Below are 20,503 nucleotides of genomic sequence, written 5' to 3'. Positions count from 1 at the left end.
TAAGGCATCATTAGCAATACAGCCGCTATTGGGGAGGGGGAAAGGGGCGCAGAGGCTTGAGCTGTAGAGTGTGAGTCAAGAACATAAGAATGGCCCTACTGGGTCAGACCAAAGGTCCATCTAGCCCAGTATCCTGTCTTCTGACAGTGACCAATGCCAGGTGCCCCAGAGGGAATGAACAGAACAGGTAATCATCAAATGATCCATCCCAGGTCACCCATTCCCAGCTTCTGGCAAACAGAGGCTAGGGAAACCATCCCTGCCCATCCTGGCTAATAGCTATTGATGGACCTATCCTTCATGAATGTATCTAGTTCTTTTTTGAATCCTGTTATAGTCTTTACCTTCACAACATCCTCTGGCAAGGAGTTCCCCAGGTTGATTTTGTGTTGTGTGGAAAAAATACTTTCTTTTGTTTGTTTTAAACCTGCTGCCTATTAATTTTATTTGGTGACCCCTAGTTCTTGTGTTATGAAAAGGAGTAAATAACACTTCCTTATTTACTTTTCCACCAGTCCTGACTTTATAGACCTCTATCGTATCCCCCTTTAATCATCTTTTTTCCAAGCTGATAAATCCCAGCTTTATTAATCTCTCCGCATACAGAAGTCGTTCCATACCCCTAATCATTTTTATTGACCTTTTCTGAACCTTTTCCAATTCCAATATATCTTTTTTGAGATGGGGCGACCACATCTGCATGCAGTATTCAAGATGTGGGCATACCATGGATTTATATAGAGGCAATATGATATTTTCTGTCTTATTATCTATCCCTTTCTTAATGATTCCCAACATTCTGTTCGCTTTTTTGACTGCTGCTGCATATTGAGTGGATGTTTTCAGGGAACTATCCACAATGACTCCAAGATCTCTTTCTTGAATGGTAACAGCTAATTTAGACCCCATCATTTTATATATATAGGTGGGATTATGCTTTCCAATGTGCATTACTTTGCATTTATCAACATTAAATTTCATCTGCCATTTTGTTGCTCAGTCACCCAGTTTTGAGAGATCTTTTTGTAGCTCTTCACAGTCTGCCTTGGACTTAACTATCTTGAGTAGTTTTGTATTATCTGCAGATTTTGCCATGTCACTGTTTACCCCATTTATGAATATGTTGAATAGAACTGGACCCAGTACAGACTCCTGGGGGACACCACTATTTACCTGTCTCCATTCTGAAAGGTGATAATTTATTCCTACCCTTTGTTTCCTATCTTTTAACCAGTTACCAATACATGAGAGGACCTTCCCTCTTATCCCATGACTGCTTACTTTGCTTAAGAGCCTTTGGTGAGGGACCTTGTCAAATGCTTTCTGAAAATATAAATACACTATATCCACTGGATCCCCCTTGCTCACATGCGTGTTGACCCCCTCAAAGAATTCTAGTAGATTTGTGAGGCATGATTTCCCTTTACTACCATGTTGACTCTTCCTCAACAAATTATGTTCATCTATATGTCTGACAATATTGTTCTTTATTATAGTTTCAACCAGTTTACCCGGTACTGAAGTCAGGCTTACAGACCTGTAATTCCCTGCATCACCTCTGTAGCCATTTTTAAAAATTGGCGTCACATTAGCTATCCTCCAGTCATCTGGTACAGAAGCTGATTTAAATGATGGGTTACAGACGACAGTTGGTAGTTCTGCAGTGTCACATTTGAGTTCCTTCAGAACTCTTGTCTGAATACCATCTGGTCCTGGTGACTTATTACTGTTTAGCTTATCAATTTGTTCCAAAACCTCCTCTAATGACACCTCAATCTGGGACAGTTCCTCAGATTTGTCACCTAAAAAGAATGGCTCAGTTTTGGGAATCTCCCTCACGTCCTCAACTGTGAAGACCTATGCAAAGAATTCATTTAGTTTCTCCGGAATGGCCTTATCGTCCTTGAGTGCTCCTTTAGCACCTCGATCATCCAGTGGCCCCACTGGTTGTTTAGCTTCCTGCTTCTGATGTACTTCAATTTTTTTTTTTGCTATTGCTTTTTGAGTCTTTGGCTAGGTCTTCTTCAAATTCTTTTTTGGCCTGCCTAATTACATTTTTACACTTCATTTGCCAGAGTTTATGCTCCTTTCTATTTTCCTCACTAGGATTTAACTTCCACTTTTTAAAGAATGCCTTTTTGCCTTTCACTGCTTCTTTTACTTTGTTGTTTAGCCAGGGTGGCTTTTTTTTTTGGTTCTCTTACTATGTTTTTTAATTGGGGGTATATATTTACGTTGAGCCTCTATTATGGTGTCTTTAAACAGTTTCCATGCAGCTTGCAGGGATTTTACTTTTGACACTGTACCTTTTAATTTCTGTTTAACTAACCTCCTCATTTTTGTGTAGTTCCCCTTTCTGAAATTAAATGCTACAGTGTTGGGCCACTGTGGTGTTTTCCCTGCGACAGGTATGTTAAATTTAATTATATTATGGTCACTATTACCAAGTGGTCCAGCTATATTCACCTCTTGGACCTGATCCTGTGCTCCACTTAGGACAAAATCAAGAATTGCCTCTCCTCTGATGGGTTCCAGGACTAGCTGCTCCAAGAAGCAGTCATTTAAGGTGTCAAGAAACTTTATCTCTGCATCCCGCCCTGAGGTGATATGTACCCAGTCACTATGGGGATATTTGAAATCCCCCATTCTTATTGAGATTTTTATTTTAATAGCCTTTCTAATCTCCCTGAGCATTTCACAGTCACAATCACCTTCCTGGTCAGGTGGTCGGTAATATATCCCTACTGCTATATTCTTATTATTCGAGCATGGAATTAATATCCATAGAGATTGTATGGTACAGTTTGGTTCATTTAAGATTTTTATTTCATTTAACTCTATGGTTTCTTTCATATATATAGTGCCACTCCACCACCAGAATGACCTATTCTGTCTTTCTGATATATTTTGTACCCTGGTATTACTGTGTCCAATTGATTATCCTCTTTCCACCAAGTTTCTGTGATGCCTATTATATCAATATCCTCCTTTAATACAAGGCACTCTAGTTCACCCATCTTATTATTTAGACTTCTAGCATTGGTATTTAAGCACTTGAAAAAGTCTCATTCAATTACATCATGTAATGGGAAACAGCTAAAAATTGACAAGTTTTTAATTTGACTGTTTCTCATCAGATCCTACCTGTATTTTATCATCTTCCATCCTCTCCTTCTTACTAGGACATAGACAATCTCCATTAGTAGATCATCCCCTAAGGGATGTCTTTGTCCAAACCATGTGCTCCCCCATACCTGTCGGCTTTCCCCCAGCCCTTAGTTTTAAAACTGCTCTACGACTTTTTTAATGTTAAGTGCCAGCAATCTGGTTCCATTTTGGTTAAGCTGGAGCCCATCCTTCCTGTATAGGCTCCCCCTTTCCCAAAAGTTTCCCCAGTTCCTAATGAATCTAAACCCCACTTCCCTACACCATCGTCTCACCCACGCATTGAGACCCTGCAGTTCTGCCTGCCTACCTGGCCCTGTGCGTGGAACAGGAAGCATTTCAAAGAATGCCACCATGGCGGTCCTGGACTTCAATCTCTTACCTAGCAGCTTAAATTTGGCCACCAGGACCTCTCTCCTATCCTTCCCTGTGTCATTGGTACCTACATGTACCACGACCACTGGCTCCTCCCCAGCACTACACATAAGTCTATCTAGATGTCTTGAGAGATCCTCAACCTTTGCACCGGGCAGGCAAATCACCATGCGGTTCTCCTGGTCATCACAAACCCAGCTATCTCTGTTTCTCATGATCGAATCGCCCATTTCTAATACCTGTCTCTTCCTAATAACTGGAGTTCCCTTCCCCAGAGAGGTATCCTCAGTGCGAGAGGATACCACAACATCATCTGGAAGGAGGAGCCCAACTATGGGATCATTTCCCTCTGCTCCAGTTGGATGTTCTCCTTCCCTGAGACTTTTATCCTCCTCAACAGCACAGAGGCTGTCAGGCCGGGGGTGGGACCATTCCTCTGTGTCTCAGAAAGTCTCATCTATGTACCTCTCTGTCTCCCTCAGCTCCTCCGGCTCAGCCACCCTGGCCTCCAAAGACTGTACACGGACTTTGAGGGCCCAGATCCCCTTGCACCGCATGCACACATACGCCACCTGTCCATAGGGCAGGAAATCATACATGCTGCATTGGGTTCAATAAACTGGATAGCCCCCACTCTGTAGCTGGACTTCTGCCTGCTTTATCTTTTTAATCCTGAAGTTAGTTCCTTTGCTGATGTTTTGTGCTTATCAGGGGGTGTTTTTTGGCTTAAGTTTAAAGAAGTTTAAGGAATGGGAAGTGTATCTAGCCCCCCTTTCTGCTCCCCCTCTGTAAACTTCCTTGCAAAACTCCCCAGCACTACACATAAGTCTATCTAGATGTCTCGACAGATCTGCAACCTTCGCACTGCTGCTTCTGTTTGCTAGCTCCTTTGGTCACTTACGAGCGGGCTTTTTAAACGGATTTTTAAAGGACCCTCGCTTATATTCCCTGCTTATATTAACTGACCCTGCCATTAACTCTCTGTGAGAGTTTAGGGGAGTCATTTAAATTCCCTTGGCCTAATTGCCAAAGATGCTGAGCATCTGCAGCTCCCATTGACTTTGCTGGGTTTGTGGGTGCTCAGAGTACTTCTGAAAATCAGGCCACCGCTGCCACAGTTTCCTCATCTGTAAAATAGACATAATGCTACTGACCCAGCTTGGTCAACTGCTCCGAGATCATGGATGAGACATACTCGTAATTATTGTTTATTATTACAGACCTCTCCCTGGGTTGAATAAAATAACGTTACCTGTACTTTTAACCTCTTATGCAGTTATTCTTCCCCAGGGAGAACTAAACCCTACTTTCAAGCTAAAATAAAGATCCTGTTTCAGATGCAGCGCCTTTAAACACGCCTTTTATGCAACACATATCCTGGCCCACCCTACGACTTGTAGAATTGAAGTCACAATACACCAAAACCAAACAAACAAAACTCTAGGAAATATCTAGGTGCCAACATGAAGGACAAAGAGAAAATCCATTACTAAATATATATTCATGTAGTCCCGCCAAGCTCCACATACACACAAACGGACGCCTGCTTTTCTTCTGTGCATTTCTACATTCGAACCCAGTCCCCGAGACGGATTCTGGCCCCCATCAGCTGAACAAGCACATCCAGGACAGTAGAACTTTCTAGTTGCACCCCCGGAGGAGTGCTCCGCTCTGCTCTGCTAATGTGCCTCAACGCTGACCGAAAAGGAGATGATAGTTCACGTTTAGATCCTTGGCCTTGCTTCTGAGACTGCTGCCGACAAGCAGTGATGCAGACACCTGGACTGAGACCACCGAGTTATTTCACATAGGCCATTGTACAACATTTAAATGGTAATAACTTACATTCACGACCAGCCTGGCCTGGCCTTGAAGTAGCAACCTCCAGCAGTGGTGAAAGGCTCCATATCCATTACCAATCACATAAGCCAGCCAGCTCAGTTTGAGAGATTTTTAACCATTTACATACATTTCATCTCTTTTTCTGGGAGAAAGACCCGGGTATTGAAAAGGACCAGTAGTAACATGCAGAGCATGATCTCTCTGTGTTTTGGCTCCCAAACTCCAAAAAGGGGTGAAAGACAAAGGGAGGATAATAGCACACCACCCAGCAATAGGATTAATTATTTGCATCTCTCTCTAAAGGATAGCATGCAATCAGGCTGACCTTGAGACATATGGGCTTACGGGAAGAGTTACATAAACGAGCACAGCTAACGTCAAAGAAAATAGAATTAGACAGAAAGACCTAAGTCAACTTGAACCATGCTATCCTAGCCCTATTCATAACATTTCTCTCCACAACAAAAGGGGCTCAGGAGCATCTGTATTCATAATAAAGCAAAACTCAAAGGCTTCAGCCTACATCCCATTAGTTTTGGTAGACTCATGGGGTTGATGGTAGGGGCTTGATTCTCATTTACTCCATTCCCATATTTGGGGCAGGAAGTGTGGAGGGGGGAAGGGCAAAGGTAGCTTTAGATGACCTTTGCACTCCCCACATTCTGATATGGTGCAAGGGCCTGCCTAGCCCACAGCGTAAGTTAGAGCAGCCTCAGGGATGCTCTATCTTTCACTCACCTTCCCATGGCCCATTATGGACTCTGGGTGTAGAGAATGGTCATTGTGTAGTGTGTTGTGGCCATGCCCCTGACGTGCCCATTCCACCTCCCATACTGGAGCCTGAGAACAGGGACAGTATTGAGCTCTTATTCCAGCTCTACACCAGCTGGGGAGACCTCCTGCACAGGGGATATCCTCAGGGAGCGATTTACATCTACTCAAGGGCTCCTTTACACTGCTAGAGTGACTTACTGTAAGAGAAAATCAGACCCTAGATAAGATAGTAACATAAATATTCAAAGTCATGTTGATTTGCCCATGCTGCAAAGTGTCTGACGTTGCTTAAAATAATACATATTTAGGGCTTCTGATTTTTGCTTTTAACCAACAAATACTGATAAAACACCCCTGACACAAAACGAGAAAAAATAAAAAATGGGTATTTATCCAGTAAACACCAAACCACCCCCTGTGAAATTATGGTATCTAAGAGCTTATCTACACAGAGCAGGAATGCGGACTATGAGGGTGTGATTTTGAAAGCGCACTAACGCGTTGCACATTAATTGCTCCGAGTAAACCTCCCTGGTGTGCACTAAAGGTTCTCTCGTGTGCTTTAAAGTAGTTCTGTTGGAAGCTTTCAGAGAGAGTACTTATTACAGCACGTACTACTGTAACCAGTAACACATGGATAGGGTAGGAGGTGGAATGGGCATGTCAGGGCCAAGGTCAGAGCGCGCTACACGTGACTGTTCTCTACCGCCAGGGTCCATAATGGGCCAGGAGAAGCTCAGTGCAAGACAGAGCATTGGTGCAAGATACATTAGAAGTGGAAAAGGTACAGAGAAGGGCAACAAAAATGATCAGGGGTATGGAGGAGAGGGCATGGGATGGATAACTCGATAATTGCCTGTTCTATTCATTCTCTTTTGGAAGACAGGATACTAGGCTAGATGCAACATTGGTCTGACTCAGTAAGGCCGTTCTTATGGTCTTATGTGATATACATTGCTTATTACAGTATATACAAAGAGAAAGCCCTAAAAATCCCCAATTTTTGTACATCTACATAAAACTCAAAAATTGCTAAAAATTCCCCGCCAATGCTATTAATAAACCCTGAAAAACAGAAGCCCTAGATATATATTTTAAGAGCATGAAGGCAGATGTCCCCAAAGCAGAAATAATACAGTGCCTGTTATCAATCACAATAATACTCCAACTAAGGTTGCCACTTGGGAACGACTGAAAAGAAATTTTGCCATGTATGCCGCACTCGTATTTGGGATGGATCAGCGTTCATGTCACACTCCCTGTCAGTACCCGGCCCAAACTGAGGAAGCTAATGATCCAACCGGTGGACCAAATTCAGCAATGAATTCTAGTCATGTGTCACCTGAGTAGGTTTGCCAACTTTCTAATTGTACAAAAACAAACACTCAGACCTCACCTGCCCCTCCCCTTCTCTGAGGCCTCGCCCCCGCCCCATTCCACCTCCCAGCATTGCTCCCTCTCCCTCACTCACTTTCACCCAGCTGGGGTTGGGGACTGGGAGGGGGGTAAGGGCTCTGGCTGGGGGGTGCAGGCTCTAGGGTGGGGCCAGGTATGAGGGGTTTGGGGTTCAGGAGGGGCCTCTGAGCTGGGGCAGGGGGTTGGGGTTTGAGGGGGTTGGGGGCTCCAGAAGGGAGTTTGGGTGCAGGAGGGGACTCCGGGCTGGGGCAGGGCTGCAGGAGAGGGTTCGGGGTGTGGGATCCCGGCAGCGCTTACTGGTGGCTCCCAGGAAGCAGCTGCCAGTTCCTTGTGGCTGCTAGGTGCATCAGTGAGGCTCCTTACACTGTGGGTGCCCTCGCGCCTGCAGGTGCTACCATCCCGCAGCTCCCATTGGTGGCGGTTCCCAACCAATGGGAGCTGCTTAGCTGGTACTCAAGGCGTGGGCAGCGCACAGAGCCTCCCATGCCGCCCATGAGCCTAAGGGCCGCAGGGACCTGGTGGCAGCTTCTGGAAGCCACGCAGAGCTAGGGCAGGCAAGGAGTCTGCCTTAGCCCCGGGCCCCTACTATACCACCAACCGGACTTTTAACGGTCTGGTCAGCAGTGCCGACCGGAGCCACCAGGGTCACTTTTCGACTGGGCGTTCTGGTCAAAAACTAGATGCCTGGCAACCCACCACTTGAGGCACATTGTGCATACGCTAAGACGACGACTCTGGGCCTGATCCAGATCTCTTCAGGGACTTCAGTGGGAGTTGAATTCAGGCCTATCGCCCAAATCCTCTCATCCACAGAGGACACCTCCGTCTCCTTCCTTCTATCAGAAAACCCAGCTCAGCAATCATCCATTCCCCTGGCTGTGTTATTTCTCCCTTCAGACAGGTGTTCTGTTCGGTTGTCTGCAGCAGCTGACTGTATCAGTGATGAAATGTTGTTGTATGTCGATCATCACTTAACAACAAGGCACCACAGAGACTGGGTTGAACGCCAGCCCCCTGGCTGCAATGCTGATGCTGTTACACAGACCTAATCACACACTTCTCAGATAAGACCAGGCAGTGTTGCACTCATGCTGCAATCACTAATTTGTTTGATGATGGTGTATGGTTAGGGATAGGTGGCAGAAGAATGCCTGTGGGGTAAAAAGGAATCCGCTCCTGATACCTTTAAGGTCTTAAACATCCGCATCAGAATTCTAACCTGATTCTTATTTTCATTTGCCCGGGAATAATATTTTGCCAACTGTGATGTTGCACTGGATGGTCTTTTCCTTTCATTTTCAAGAGCAGAAAATGACCCGTAATTAAGTCACATCTGCTATGTACAGAGAAAACAAACAGCTCAATAGTATGGTAAACAAAGTAATGTAAAATGCATTTAATCATACAGCCATTGGTGGTAATTTCAGAGAATTTTTAAGCACAAAAACCGTTCTGGAATAAAGCAGCCTAAGCTAATACGTAAACATGATCTTTTTGAAAAATCAGATACATTTGCCTTAATATATTCTTCCAGTTTCTGATAGTTCCCTTAGTTACCGGTTAGGGCCCTGATTCACCAAAACGCTTAAGCATGTGCTTAATTTTAAACATGTAAGTAATCCCAATAGTACTATCCCTATTCAGCAGAACATTCAAGGATGTGCTTAAATCCCATTGACTTTAATTGGGTTCAAGCGCATAGTTGAGTGCTTTGCTGAATAGGCTATTTGTGTGTGTAAGAATATCCTTAAAGACTTTGCTGAATTTGCTGGGGCCTAGATCAGGGAACTGGGAGTTAGAGCTCCTGGGGTGAAGTCCTGCTCCTATTAAAGTCAGGGGTAGTTTTGCAATTGACTTCGATTGGGACAGAATTTCCTCCTGAAACCTGATTTATCACTATTTTACTTCAGATTCACATGGATATAACTCTGTTTACACCTGCATAAACCCAGTGATGAATCCAGCCTCTTGTCTCCATTCCCAGCCTCCACCAGAGTCTTGACGGATGACCTTGGGCAAGCTACCTACCCTCTCTGTGCCTCTGTTTAGTCATCTGTAAAATGGGAATAATACTACTTGCCTACTTCCCAGGAGGGTTGCTTGTAACTATAATTCAATTAATGGTTGCAGAAGCACTTTGAGATCCTTGGATAAATTACACTGTACACATTTAATCCAGATCATTCTCTCTTAAAGCCTGAATACAAACCGGGAGGAAAGAGAAGAAAGAGGAACACAGTAGCTGTTATATTGATACGTATAAGTCATAAATGGAGACATGGTTGTATTTATTTGACTTGGCAATATTTAGGACACTTTGCAGTACTAAACCAAACAAACTGATATGAGGAAAGTAACAGAAACAGAAGAAATAGACAGGCATTACATTCTTGTTCAGATTGCCTTTCTCCCAGAGTTGCTGCTATGTTTAATAATCAGACCTACTCTACACAAGCTAAATTCTTTGTAATTACCTAAAGGATTCCAAGAACAAATTGCATGCAAGAGAAACAAAACCATGTTATGTGTAGGACTCTGCATTATTATGTTGTCAAAGAATAAGAACTTTCAAAGAGTAAAAACTTTCAAAGAAATAGAGGTGAAGATTCTGGCACTTGATCTGCACTCAGTTAATTCTATTTCATTCCTCATTTCTTCCAAAAGGTAAATTGTGTTTTCTTTTCCCTTGACATAAAGTCTGACAGTAGAGCAGCCGGCACACTATGGAGAAGATATGGACATGATGATGTACACCTATGATCATTACATCCGGGGAGCAACTACTACCTTCTCTGCTGTGGACAGGTTTGCTTTTTGCTTTGTGTTGTTATTGGAAGTGGGAGAAAAAGTGGGTATTTCCCCCGTTCCTCCCCATCTGGAATATAGGGTTGCCATACTGGATCAAACAATGGTCCATCAAATGCACTATCCCTCATCTGGGGAAGTCCATCATGCACCTGGCTAATTGTTATGGGCTGTACATAGGGGAGGGGAGGAATACCTCCCTGTCCTCAGTGGTGATCATCTTAGCTGAGATTTGATTAGTAGGCATAGCTACAAGCATTATTAGCAGCGGGCCTCAGCCAAGAAGTTCACATGTGGATCTGCGCTCCCCCCAGATTTACTGGTGTTTGGATCTAGAGTTTTGGCTCTGGCCTAGCTCCGGATACTGTTGTTTATAAAATTATCCAGATCTTTAAAATTCCAGCTTGACTATCCCATACCCCTGGAAGGACAGAGGTGCTCATTTCAGCCCACCCTTCATGAAGGCGACTGGGGAGCCAGCAGGTGTGTAGGGCGCTTGGCATTTCCCTCAGGCCACACAGGACGGCCAAATGCTGCGCGCTGTGTGTGGAGACACATCTACTGCTCCTTCTGCTCACGTGCATGCTCAGTGTGTGTGCGCCACACTGCATCAGCCGCACGTGACCCACATCAGATGTATGCTGCTTCCTGACAAATTAGAAGCCAGGCTTTTACGGTTCCAGAAATGAAGGCTACAATGCCCTCAATCCCCTGTTACACTGGCGTCAATTGCCATAGCCACAGAGCCCCTGAAGTCTGCATTTTGCCATCGTTAGCTTGATTAAGGTAGACAGTTGCTAGGTGCTATCATTGGGGGTACAAGGAGAAGAGGACTGGGACTCCTCTTCCACTCCCAACCCCGCCATAACAGTAGATATATCCCCCCTGAAGCCTCACAGCAGTCCTAATATCACACCACCCCCCACTTTTATATATGGTGATTGTATGATTATTTTCTCTGACCCATTGAGTAGAGCCTAGTGCTGGTGGCTGGCTGCTGGTTGGAACTCCTTTAAGCAGAGTACCAACAGGAACAGATCATTGGTCTGACCCGGTACAGTAATTTCCATATTCTTATAGACATGACTTCAGATTATTCCCCATGCCTGAAACCAATTCTTATAATTTACAGTCATGTAAAAGGGACTAAAATGCCTGTGTCTGTCAACATTCAGGGAACTTACATTAACAATTGAGGGTATTTCAATGGCATGTTTTTCAATATGCAAAGAGCTACACTATATGTTCAATCTAAAATTGTTTTCTTTCATCTGAAATAAAAGTAACAGAAAGGAACAAAAATAAAGTCTTCATGAGAGAAGACAGACAGTATGTGCATCTCCCCTGTTCAGGGTGATGCATAAATACACAGAAAGAACAGGAGTACTTGTGGCACCTTAGAGACTAACCAATTTATTTGAGCATAAGCTTTCGTGAGCTACAGCTCACTTCATCGGATGCATACTGTGGAAAATACAGAAGAAGATGTTTTTATACTCACAAACCATGAAAAAATGGGTGTTTATCACTACAAAAGGTTTTTATGGCTGACTTAGAACAACGCTTCCTCAGCTCTCATCCCCTAATGCCCCTGCTCTACTTGCGCTATATTGATGACATCTTCATCATCTGGACCCATGGAAAAGAAGCCCTTGAGGAATTCCACCATGATTTCAACAATTTCCATCCCACCATCAACCTCAGCCTGGTCCAGTCCACACAAGAGATCCACTTCCTGGACACTACAGTGCTAATAAACGATGGTCACACAAACACCACCCTATACTGGAAACCTACTGACCGCTATTCCTACCTACATGCTTCCAGCTTTCATCCAGACCACACCACACGATCCATTGTCTACAGCCAAGATCTACGATACAACCGCATTTGCTCCAACCCCTCAGACAAACACCTACAAGATCTCTATCAAGCATTCTTACAACTACAATACCCACCTGCGGAAGTGAAGAAACAGATTGATAGAGCCAGAAGAGTTCCCAGAAGTCACCTACTACAGGACAGGCCTAACAAAGAAAATAACAGAACGCCACTAGCCGTCACCTTCAGCCCCCTACTAAAACCCCTTCAACGCATTATTAAGGATCTACAACCTATCCTGAAGGATGACCCATCACTCTCACAAATCTTGGGAGACAGGCCAGTCCTTGCCTACAGACAGCCCCCCAGCCTGAAGCAAATACTCACCAGCAACCACATACCACACAACAGAACCACTAACCCAGGAACCTATCCTTGCAACAAAGCCCGTTGCCAACTGTCCCACATATCTATTCAGGGGACACCATCACAGGGCCTAATAACATCAGCCACAGTATCAGAGGCTCATTCACCTGCATATCCACCAATGTGATATATGCCATCATGTGCCAGCAATGCCCCTCTGCCATGTACATTGGTCAAACTGGACAGTCTCTACGTAAAAGAATAAATGGACCACAAATCAGATGTTAAGAATTATAACATTCATAAACCAGTCGGAGAACACTTCAATCTTTCTGGTCACCGATTACAGACATGAAAGTTGCGATATTACAACAGAATAACTTCAAAACCAGACTCCAGCGAGAGACTGCTGAATTGGAATTCATTTGCAAATTGGATACAATTAATTTAGGCTTGAATGGAGACTGGGAGTGGCTAAGTCATTATGCAAGGTAACCTATTTCCCCTTGTTTTTTCCTACCCCCCTCCCCCATTCCTCAGACGTTCTTGTTAAACCCTGGATTTGTGCTGGAAATGGCCCACCTTGATCATCATACACGTTGTAAGGAGAGTGATCACTTTAGATAAGCTATTACCAGCAGGAGAGTGGGGTGGGGGGAGAGAAAACATTTTGTAGTGATAAACACCCATTTTTTCATGCTGTGTGTGTATAAAATGATCTTCTATACTTTCCACAGTATGCATCCGATGAAGTGAGCTGTAGCTCACGAAAGCTTATGCTCAAATAAATTGGTTAGTCTCTAAGGTGCCACAAGTCCTCCTTTTCTTTTTGCGAATACAGACTAACACGGCTGTTACTCTGAAACCTATAAATACACAAGTTATGCACACAGGGAGAGTTCTTAGTAATTGCAGAATATAGGAAGCAAAGGCACAACATCATAGCTACATACACAATCATAATGTGACTGAATAACCCCATCCCTTCAATAACTTAAACGTGGATTGGGCCAAACACTGGTGAATATTCTGTACTGTAGATCAAGCTGGTTCATTAGCGTAAGAACCCATTCACAAACAGCTTGATGAATCAGAAGCTGGGTTTCAGGCAGAAAGACACACAGAAAAGGGAAACCCTATTAATCTACTGGGGAATTGGAAGGGGGATCTGCAAAAGTGGACTGTAGAACCCACGGTGTTTCATAAGGCCCAATATGGAGTGGTTTAAAATAGAGAATTTTACCTATAATGGGCCTGATTCTTCCACCCCTTTGACACAATGTAAATGCAGAATAACTTCACTGAAATCAGCAGCGACACCGATATAAAACATGGGGTAAGTGAGCAGCTTGAAGCATGCTGCAAGTCAGGCACAGAGAATTAAGGTTAATGAAATATAACACTGATTCTTTTCCAGAGACTGAGTTAATTACTTTGTATCAATCATTCCAGACCCTTATTTGCCATTAGCATTCGTTACCACCTTATGAGCAGGGCTCTGTGTACAATGAGATTATACAGGCATGCAAATGGATATCATTGGTCTGTTTTTGAAGTTGCTGCATTATTGTGCTCCAAAGTCTCCACCTTAAACTAAATTATCTCTCTAGCCCTCATGGTTGTAAAGATAACCTTCAAAATGTGAACCTAATGTAGAAAAATGCAGCGCCCAATTTGTAGACAGTCTGAAAAAACAGGCCTGAGAAGTGTGAACAGCTCCCGTTAATCCAATGGGGGTGTTGACTCAATTATAATGAGGTCAATTTACAGGGCAACACTGTTAACTATTTCACTGCTGGCTATTTTAGCCGCGACACCAAGCCAATTTGCTAACCTACCATTATGGCCTGGGATACCATTGCAGATACTGACTTGGCAACAACTGGCTGCCTCAGTACACCCCAAGAGCGGCTGGAGAGAGGCGAATTAGGAGTTCACCCAACAAGGAGGGAAAGAAGAGATGCCTTGGCCACAGTGACCGTCCTAGCTCCCTGGCAGCATACTAGGGACTCCCCCTGGCCAAGGTTGTCAGTACGATGCCATGGGAGTCGTGGCTTTGCAGAAATAATAATAAATTCCCAGGCTTTTACAGTCCCAGAAACGATAGTTTCTAACAAAATTTCCTGGGGCTGATGATTGCTTACTGGCAACCTTGTAGCAGAAATTATTCCTACCAGAGGCAGGAGTAACCGACGCAAGAGACAGGCAGTTGGATCAGAGGTGCCTCGCTCCCTTGTGGTAGAGAAGAGACCAGACTCCCAGGTCATGGCTACACTAGGTTTTTCCCCTTAGCATTTCCCACTGCACTATCCCCATTGATAGTAGCAGTGGGAGCACTAGTGTAGACAAGGCGCTGGCTGCTGGTTTGAACATCTTTGAGCAGGGTTCGATAACACGGTGCTTACAATGCCAGCTATACCCAGGAGGCCCACCATCCCTATCACTGGTGGAGCTGAACCTATGATAGCCGCAGTGGGGGATTTTAGAGAAGAAAAGGCTAATGCAACCCAGCCTGGGAATCTTTAGGGAGGCTGCTGGACACCGACAGACCTCGCTGTTTTTTCCAGCTCTCTAGTTGCCAGAATGACTAACCCAGGCTGTTCTGCCCAAGTGCCACCAGTCCAGGTCTCCCTAAAGCCTGGTTTGGAATCTGCAGTCGAGGAGTGGGCCATGATTCTACTGTACGTGTCAAAATGCACAGTGCACACCCCCCTCTGCAACCCTTTGCCGCTCCAGCCCCTGTGGGGACCCAGCAGGTTTTGGCAGTGCAAGTGGTGGGACACAAACGTCATTCCCAGCCACACGCTTTACACGAAGTTCAATAATTTGGTATACAGAGATTTTTGTCATCTGTTCTTCTATATCTTTGCTTGAGTGAACTGAATAGTGAGAAATCTCTTAACTGCTATGAGAATCATCATTAAAGCCACATTGGCATTCAGCTACCTGTGCAGTAAGTGCAATAGAAATGCCTAGGGAGACCCTGACTACTAGGGTGACCAGAAGGCAAGTGTGAAAAATCGGGACAGGGGGTGGGGGGGTAATAGGCACCTATATAAGACAAAGCCCAAATATCGGGACCGTCCCTATAAAATAGGGACAGCTGGTCACCCTACTGACTACCCAGATAGATTAGCTAAACTATCAGGTGTTTTAGGCTCCCAATTAGGTTTCGTATAACAAGAAATCAAATCTATTAGGATTAGAAATAGTGTAAATTTTTAATTTAATTGGAAACAAGTATTTGGGTTTCCTCAGATAACAACAGAACTAGGTACATGAGAACCAGAGTGAAAGTGACCAGCAAAGCTTTGCTTCCTAATTAACGGTATGTCTACACTGCAAAAATAGGTCAGTGTGTTCTTAACTCAGGTTAAGACACAGAAGCTCAGCTTTAACTCAGGTCAGAGGAGCCTGGGATTGAATTTGAGGGGCTGATTTGAGCTAGAAGCCAAGTTGCTATGTCCTGACAGCTACTTTAACCTGAAAAGAAAAGGAGGACTTGTGGCACCTTAGAGACTGACAAATTTATTTGAGCATAAGCTTTCGTAAGCTACAGCTCACTTCATCTCATGAAAGCTTATGCTCAAATAAATTTGTTAGTCTCTAAGGTGCCACAAGTCCTCCTGTTCTTTTTGCAGATACAGATGAACAAGGCTGCTCCTCTGAAACCTAACTTTAACCTGAGTTAGCTAACCTGAGCTAAGAACACACCTATTTTTTTTGGCAAGGTAGACATACCCTAAGAGAAATGCAAAAGATTAAACAAACAGCACAAAGGGTACAAAGTAAGCCCAGAATCATAGGCACCAATTCCGTGGGTGCTCTGGGGCTGGAGCACCCATGGGGAAAAATAGTGAGTGCTCAGCACCCACCCCCTGATCAACTGTTTGGTGGTGGGCAGGGGGCGCTGGGGGTAGGGGGCGGAGCACCCACCCAGAAAAATGAAAGTTGGCACCTGTACCCTGAATAGTCCCAAATAAAGTTGAATAGGGCTTAAAATTAAATTTGCTTAATGGTCTGATGGATTGAGGTCTAAATTAATGTTTCAAAACTCTTTCTGGTTTAATATCATAGACAGTGTTATTAATACAGGAAGTAAAGAACATTTCTTTTAGACATGCTTGATTTTTATCTTGACAGTGTCTTTTAATGGCAAAGGTACTGGATCTGAGCTTTTGAGCTTAGAGCCTCCATTCCAACAGGGGCAAGTTTAATAGACCCTAATTTTGAGCTGTAAAACCTTGTTGAAGCCTGACGTATCTGTATCTCTGGGTATCCACGCAACCAAAGGAGTAACACGTCTGTGATCAGCACGCATGTACCCACAGGTGATGATTTCTTAAACTGAATCTAAAAATAAGTTTGGCGTTGTATTAGCCCTTGGCGACATATGTGTCAGCAAACAGTCAAAACGAGCTAGCCAAGCAAAAATCTAAAAAAAAAAAAAAAAAATATTAAACCCCGCTGGTTAATGTCAGAGACACACTGTTCTAAATAATACTCTGTTAAAATGAGGGAAAACTACCATAATAATATGTACAGTAAATTAAAACTGAACTGAAAGGACTTTTACTTAGAGAGTCCAGGGGAACAAAATTTCTCTCATGTCCCTCCAGTATAAGTCAAGAGTAACTCAGCTGAAGTCAATCGAGTCACATCCCAGCAAATGTGAGATCAGTATCTGTCTTCCATTCGCTACAGCGCCTCCTGTCTTTCATGAATACACAGTGGCATGCGCCGTTTGGGGTTGCCGGCAGAAGACAAAGACTGTGCGTGGATCTGGGAAGGAAATCTCCCCTTTGCCCGGACTAGCTCTCACAACGTTACCAACCCGGCATTCAGACTCAAGCTCAGACAATTAGCTGTAGCAGAGCTTCTGGAAACCTCCAAACTTTGGAGAGCCACTCATTACTAATTTAAATCACAATTGCCATCTGCCAATATTTTACTCTACATCTGAATTCTTTAGTTACCCAGTACCGTATGACAGCTGAAGACGACCAACCCGTTTCATGTACCACAGTTTACAGAGCAACTCATCACCTGAGCACTCACTTTTGATCATAACCAGCCTGGCTTTTCTCCTCTAGTCACTGGTTTGAAGCTTACAGGAGGTAGATCATGATTAAAAGTCATTATCTTCTGATGGGTAATTCAGTGGCCTTATGCTCTTAAGTTTGTCAGGGGGCAGGGCAGGGCAGGGCATTATCAATCTTTTGAAATATTCAGCTGCCTTCCGTAATGTAACCGCACAGCAGGGAACACTTGGAGGAAGACTGATTGGGCTCGTGGCTGACAGACAGAGTTTGCTAGCTGGAGGCACCTTTAGTGCAAAGTTGTTCTCATTTGTATAATTTTATCCTCTGCGGTTGCCCTCACCTCATTAATGTCTATCTTTTGTCTCTCTTCCCCCGCAGGGATCGTCAGTGGAAGTTCATCATCTGCAGGATGACAGCCTTTGACTGTCAATTTCAAAACCTTTAGACATATTGACGATACCAAACTTGGGGAGGCTGGGGTGGGTGGGAAAGGGGCAATTAAACTCACAAAGAGAGCATCAAGCAGCACCAGCTGGCTGCTGATGTTACAGTTCTTCTCCTTTGCCTGTGGAGCTGTTAACTGCAGTACCAGCCCACGGCACCTTTTAGTCTAGTAACATGATTGCAGCTGCAATCTCAGAGGACGCCCTTGAACGTTATGTGTAGCTGCATCTCACAGCTAAAATGCTTATGATATACACACATTTTATTAGCAGTTATTTCTTTTTGTATTTAGCCACTTCGCACATGCGCAACATTATTTTGCGTAGCACCTTTGTGTCAAATGCCTCCCATCCCCAAACCACTGCACACAAGTTTAAAATACAGTAGAAGCTCTACTGTGTGCCCTTCATTACTTTTCCACACCTTCTAGTTGGCACACAAACCCCAGTGGTCTCTCCCCACCTCTCAGCGTTTAATAACTGAGACTGTGCTGTAGAGAGATTTCACATTGCCAGGATCTTGGCATTGTCCATATTGGGGATTTGCTCCAATTCCAGCCATTGGTATAACTGCACTAGTGCAAATCCCTGGTGTGGGCAGGCAAAGTCACTATTTGCATTAGAAGAATTTATCCCTGTTTGAAATCGGAGTAAGCTCCATCAGTGCAAATAGCAACTTTATCTGTTTGTATTAGGAGCCTGAATCTCCTTTAGACTTAGGGTATACCTACACTTCAAGCTGGGGCTGTGAGTCCGAGCTTGAGAAGACATACCTGTGCTAGCTCTGATCCAGGTAGTTGGCTAAAAATAGAGTGTAGCAGCAGCAGTGCAGGCCACCGGAGGGTCAGAATCCCGGATGTTCCTAGTCACATCAGAGTCCATGCTGCCATGTCTTCTAGATTGGCCATGCTCCCTAGATTAAAGCTGGTGTGAGTGTGTCCACACGAGCACCAGTCACAACCTCCAAGTGCAGTGCAGACATAGCCTCAGAGTGATGTTTGGAAATGTTCATTTTCAAGTGTATGTTCTCCCTTCCCCATGTAATTAGCAGTCCATGAGCCTACCAGATTTCAAGAGTGTCACTCAAAAGGACACTTGTGCAGTTGCAGTCCAGACAGACGACCTTCTGATGACTTCTGCCAGAAAGGTCAAATATGGGATTTTTCACACTCAGACATTTAGGGCTTGAGCCTTCGCCAAATGAATCAATGACAAAGTCCCCACCATCTTCAGTGGCACATGATCAGGCCCATAATGAAGACGTGCACCAAACTCAAGATTCTAAGATCAAGAGAAACACGGACATGAATGGAGTCAATCATTCAGTTACCCCATCCCAAGCAGCTCTCTTGTACTAGGTATCTACTAGCATACTATGAAATGTTATCATTAAAACACTTGTCAAATAAATGAATTAAGTACATTTTGCAATGTGGTAGCCTGGATTATTCTTTTTTAACCTGCTTGTCCACTTAACTCACTAATCTGCAAAAAACCCAATCACTCACAGAGTGCATCACTGTAATTAGTGAGGTTCTGTTCTAGTCAGTTACTAAGCCAAATAAATAAGTAACAAAGACAAAGAGAAATTTGAGAGGCACAGAAAAGGGAGAGAAGATTTTAGGTGACATTGGACGAGATGGAGCGTTGATGAAGCAGAGTGTAACAACAGGCACTGCAGAGGAAAAGGCTATCACTAGAGTAGTGATGGAAAAGGATATGGAGTTAAATCAAACTCATAGAATTCTTGGTCCTCCACAGGAAGATCTCTCCTTGAGAGACACCTGTTCTTCTCATTTATGTCAGCCCTCCTTCTGGCCACCTTTGTCTGTTTAGATTATAAATTCTTTGAGGCAGTGACTGCCTCTTACTATCTCTACATATAGCACCTAGCATAATTAGGTCCTGATCTTGTGGCCCCTTCTTAAGTATTTCTGTAGTACAAATCATCATCTCAATCTCCTACAGCTGTCAATAGTTACAGACACTTTAAATGGACATAAGCATCATAAATTTGCAGATACAAGCTTTGCAGAACCCAGTGCAAAGAGTAAAATGAATCACTGTGCTGCATATAATACCTAGCTCTCATATAGTGCTTTTCATCAGTAGATCTCTGTGATGGGGTACCCACCCAACACAAGGCCTGGAGGAGTTGTAGTGGCTGGGCAGGCCAATTAATGGCCCAGGCTGCACCTGAAGGAGACAGGGAACAGGCCATTAATTAGAAATGGGCTTAGCTGGGCAGGAACAGGAGGGGCCTGTATAAAGCCCAGGAGTTGTGAACAGCAAGGGGGTTGCAAGGAAGGGGTGTATAGTATAGGTGTTGGCTGCTTGTTATAGGGTCCCCAGGTTGGAGCCCAATGTGGTGGGCCTGTGTTCCCTACCAGCCACTGGGAAGTGATCCAGGGCATTGGAGTGGATAGCTGGTCTGGAAGGTCTTTGACTTGTCCA

General features: G+C 44.1%; 1 protein-coding gene across 1 annotated transcript in view; it reads left to right on the top strand.

Moving 5' to 3' along the window:
• DPT (dermatopontin) overlaps positions 1–19,472 on the top strand; it is a 31,940-nt gene extending 12,468 nt beyond the window's left edge. Inside the window, exons 3-4 of the mRNA XM_007061627.4 lie at positions 10,270–10,377; positions 17,985–19,472. Coding sequence (XP_007061689.1) covers positions 10,270–10,377; positions 17,985–18,051 — 175 coding nt within the window. The 3' untranslated portion in view covers positions 18,052–19,472. The remainder of the gene's footprint in view (positions 1–10,269; positions 10,378–17,984) is intronic.
• The last annotated feature ends 1,031 nt before the right edge of the window (positions 19,473–20,503 follow it).

The sequence above is a fragment of the Chelonia mydas genome, chromosome 1, assembly GCF_015237465.2.
Source record: "Chelonia mydas isolate rCheMyd1 chromosome 1, rCheMyd1.pri.v2, whole genome shotgun sequence".
NCBI lineage: Eukaryota > Metazoa > Chordata > Testudines > Cheloniidae > Chelonia > Chelonia mydas.
This window is presented reverse-complemented; position numbering and strand designations above follow the sequence as displayed.